This window comes from Macrobrachium nipponense, chromosome 33 (assembly GCF_015104395.2).
Source record: "Macrobrachium nipponense isolate FS-2020 chromosome 33, ASM1510439v2, whole genome shotgun sequence".
Taxonomy (NCBI): Eukaryota; Metazoa; Arthropoda; class Malacostraca; order Decapoda; family Palaemonidae; genus Macrobrachium; species Macrobrachium nipponense.
Window position 1 is genome coordinate 46,411,483 of NC_087219.1, and position 5,000 is coordinate 46,416,482.

At 35.3% G+C, this 5,000-nt stretch overlaps 1 protein-coding gene across 1 annotated transcript in view; it reads left to right on the forward strand.

The window, feature by feature from the left end:
- The window catches only part of LOC135203145 (lachesin-like), a 562,167-nt gene that overhangs the window by 483,767 nt on the left and 73,400 nt on the right, over nucleotides 1-5,000 (forward strand). The window contains 1 exon segment of the mRNA XM_064232817.1: nucleotides 3,367-3,495. Within this exon segment, the coding sequence (XP_064088887.1) occupies nucleotides 3,367-3,495 (129 nt within the window).

Here is a 5,000-nt window from a genome sequence, read left to right on the forward strand (position 1 = left end):
ATATATATATATATATATATATAGAACTTTACATATAGTTATATATTATCTACACACGCGCACACACATATATGATATATGATATATGATATATGATATATGATATATGATATATATATATATATATATATATATATATATCATATCATCATATATATCATATATGTGTGCGCGTGTGTAAACCAAAATAATATATATATATATATATATATATATATATATATATATATATATATAATAAATATATATACTTATATGCATACATATAATTCATATATGCATATAAATATTTTAATACATATATATATATATATATATCTAGATATATATATATATATATATATATTAATAAAATATATATAGTATATGCATACATATAATTCATAATGCATATAAAGGGATTTACATATATATATATATATATATATATATATATATATATATATATATATATATATATAATCACGCAAAAAAATACGAAAGCTAAAACTCACTGACAACGAAGTTGGCGCGCAAAACTGACTTGCTAATATTAGTGTTGGGTAGAAGGAAAAGCGACCAAAATTAGTGGGCGAGAGGTGCAGAATTGGAGAATGGGTTTTTACACAATGATCATTTGTACAGCACTTGAATTCTTAAAGCGGTGTCAAAGATACGATACAAAATCTTAGAAGCAATATGGCGTCTAAGGAATATACAGTTTAGGCCAAAGGCCATGTGCTGGGACCTATGAGGTCAATCAGTGCTGGGGAGGATATTAAGATAAGGTAGGTTTGAAAGGTGTACCGGGAGGAAAATCTCACAGGTGCACTACGAAATCATTGTTAGGAGTGGGTCCCATAGCAAGATGGAAGATAGATAATATGAATGAGTTACAGTAAAGGAAATGAAAGGGGTTGCAAATAGTGGGCCGAAGGGACGCTGCAAGAACCCTTTAGTAACGCCTACAGTGCACCCCATGAAGCGCACTGACGGCACTACCCGCATCTAATGCACACAGACACACACATACATCAAAACTTAACGAACTTACACGTTCACATCATCAAGTTCAAAAGCTAAGCGACCGCACTACAAATAAAATGTCAGTGAAATCGACAGTTTAAGAAAACCTGAGAAAAGGCTGTGCAATTGTGGAACTGGACAGAGAGAGAGAGAGAGAGAGAGAGAGAGAGAGAGCACAACGGAACGATTAAAGGGAATGAAGGTAAAAGGGCAGTAACAACAAAGTGTTACCAAAGTGTTAAAAGAAAAAAGAGAAAACCTCAGGCAGACGATAGGTAGACAATGGAGCGTTTGGAAAAGTGCTAGTAGTGAGATCTAAAACAAGAATCCAACGCATTTGAGTTTTTTTTGTATTTAACAAACGAAAATTCAAGTGCTAATACGCTCACGAATAGTATGAAGAGTAATAACTGTGCGATTACAAGAGGGAAAACATCCCTTTTAAATTTTATGAAAAATTAATCATAGTACGTTCAAAATGATTTTATGTCATTACTCTGCCATTTAATATGAGACATGCTGAATTCACTGCCTCCTTCAATACCTCCAGAATCAACCTATACAACTTCAGCTTGGGGAATGCTGTTCATTAATGCACAAGCGACACAGTCCTGCCTTACGAACAATGAAGGGCTGTAGGACTGCTCGACATATTTATAAAATTGAGGCTGTTAAGTTACTCAGTGGGGTACTTTCAGCCATTCAGCACTTAAGAGCAGTGAAAAGGGGGAGTTTGTATGACTGGACGGCACCATTAGATTTCCAGGAAGTTAATGAGGTGAAGTACGAAGGTAAAAACAGAAAACCCAAAATTTAACTAAGAAGTAAGTTAGAGAGGCTGGATGGCACAATGGAAAAAAAAAGCAGCGAGAATAGAGGTGCAGTAAAAGCTTAAACGTAGATGCAGCTAAAGGAGAAGCCGGTAGGTGGCTGCAAACAGCCCTTAGTAATGCCTACAGTGAACCACGTGAAGTGAATTGACGGCAACAACACCGCGATCATGTGATAGAGGAAAACGTAAGACGGTAGAAACTTCCAAGTATCAGTAGATTTGGATATGGAAAAATCAATGAAAAGTGAATAACTCCATTTTTATTACTTACTCAATTTACTGTCAATAAGGAAACAAATGATTCGGTAATGACTGAGAAAGCCTCAAGGTCCTACTGTGAAGGGCATTCAAATGAATTTAACAATGGTCGTCTTCCTGATCAATGCGCTGTTCACTAAATCATCTGAAAAGTTTGCATGCTATCTTTTACGAAACTGCGGGAATCAAAGTTCTCCCCGAGAAACGTCTTACATAACATTTACTCTCTTAAAAAATAATGCTTTAGCTTTCTCCCTCCCAGCCCTGGGCTACAATCGTACATAGAGGGTTGTGAAAAAAAAAATAATAATAATTTCGTGGGTTTTTTTCGTTTTTTATTCTTTGCATCCAATTTCTCCATTTTTTAAGACCCCACTTATCGTTACTATAGACTTATGATGTTATTCAAGACTCACACTTTCCTTCTAGATAAGTGGAATTAGAGGAATCACTGAAATATGGATATTTTATTTCTATTTCAATATGATTTTCTCTATTTGATACTGAAAACGTGCTGTATCATACATACTTTTAAAGAACTGTTGCCAGTCATACAGTTTTCATACCTCTGAATCTGATACATGTATGATATCAGTTTCAGCGGAACACGTCTATGTCTTGTATCATACTGTTTCATATATATTTTTAAGGAACTGTTGCCATTCATCCAGTTTTCATATCTCTCTTCTTGTTCAAATGCATTAAAATTGAAATAATTGACACCAGTAACTGTGGTTTCACGATACGATTGAAAAATAACAGTAAAACTTGTTTGATAATAGAAAATTTCAGTGTTCAAATGTGAAAATTTTAAATCCTAATGATATGGATGTAGTTATGTACCCCAAACAGTCATGATCTCAAGTGGGTGATGGTTGAGATACCATTAGTTTTCCTTACTTTCCTTAGTTTTTATTTCTCATACTGATTGATTTTACTTTCCGATGTTAAACTGCCTTGTTACCAAAGCGCTTGGCATAATATAATGTCTAAAATTAAATTTAAAAAAAAAAAAAAAAAAAAAAAAAAAAAACAATTCAGGCTGCTTTTTTCGCGAAAAAAACAAGAAAAAAAATTCCTGGAAAAAAAAAAAAAGCTTGTTCTTTTGGGGTTGCAACCCTAATTATGCATGAGGCTACTACTTAAATTAGTCTTTGCTCTTTACAAATAATAAAAAAAACTAAAAATTGTCAAAAATTGTGTACATTTTTTTTCCAGTAGAAATTAAATTGCTTTATTAATACTTCGCCCCTCTCCCTTCCCCCTACCAGTCGAGTCGGTCGAGGGTCCCTCCCTCAACTTGACCAGGGTGAACAGGAAACAGATGGGGGCCTACCAGTGCATTGCCCAAAACGAGGTTCCGCCCGCCGTCATGAAGAGGATCATGGTCAACGTAGCATGTAAGTAACGCCCACGGGTCTACCCACCCTATTCACTATAAAAAAAGAAAAAAAAAATTTCAATTAGCGAACAGGTATTAAGTAAAGTATAGGGTCAATATCGTAGGTAAATAACTATCTGACTCACTATACCTGCTCTACAAATTCACTGCGTCTTCTGTTAATTTCATATTACAAAACAATAATAATAATAATAATAATAATAATAATAATAATAATAAGAATAAGAATAATAATAATAAAATAAATAATAAATAAATAAATAAATAAATAAATTCACTACTGTACTTAGAATATGTTCTCTTCATTGACTTAAATCTGGAATATAAATTGGATTTAAACATCAAAGACAAAGGCCCAGCGCTGGGACCTATAAGGCCATTTAGCGCTGAAAGGGAAATTGCGAGTAAAAAAGGTTTGAAAGGTGTAACAAATGCACCAAGAAGCAAGTGTTAGGAGAGAGTGGCATATTAAGATGGAAGGGAATATGAAGAGAGATACAGTCAAAGGAATGAAGCAGGTTGCAGTTAGGGTCCAAGGAAACGCTCCTAAGAATCTTATAATATGCCTGCCGTGGATCTAACCAGAAGGAGAGCATGGAACTAGCATCCTTATTCCAAAAACTTGTTGAGGATTAAAAGCCAGGCCACAGGGATGTGGATAAAAAGAAGAATAAATCGGTAATACTGCAACCAATAGAGTATCAACAAAAGGGGTTGCTAAAGTGCAAGAAGTATTAAATATAAATAGGACAGGCTTAATATTCCCGAACTGCGAGAGCAATCGTAGGACGGAGCTGAACGGCGCCGCTGTTTATATGCAAAGTTCGACGTGCTGCTGAGATGGTATATCCAGCGTTCCGTTCGAAGTGTTGCTGAGATGGTATATCCAGCGTTCCGTTCGACGTGTTGCTGAGATGGTATATCCAGCGTTCGACGTGTTGCTGAGATGGTATATCCAGCGTTCGACGTGTTGCTGAGATGGTATATCCAGCGTTCGACGTGCTGCTGAGATGGTATATTCCGAGCGTGCGACTTGGTTGCTGAGATGGTATATCCAGCGTTCGACGTGCTGCTGAGATACCAAGCGTTTCCGTTCGACGTGCTCTGAATGGTTATTAATTCCAAGCGTTCTCGTTCCGACGTTGCTGCCGAGAAATTGGTTTAATTAAATCCAGCGTTCGACGTGTTGCTGAGATGTATTCAACGTCTAACCAGGTTTAGGTGTTTTACACAGTGGCTTCATCCTTGGCACATAAGTTAGAGCGCAAATAGGGCAGTGATCGTTCTGTTATTGACTTCTCTGCAGCCACCCCTAATAGAGTAAACGGCATAAAATAATAATAATAAAAAAAACTAAATAAAAACTAAATAAATATATAAAAACGTTCCCAACAACAGCCTATTCATTTTTAACAAACTTAGCTCCCGATGATTATGAAACCATTTTTTTTCTGTTTTCATATATTGGTTTGAAAATCCAATAATTTCATTGCAGTTTTATTT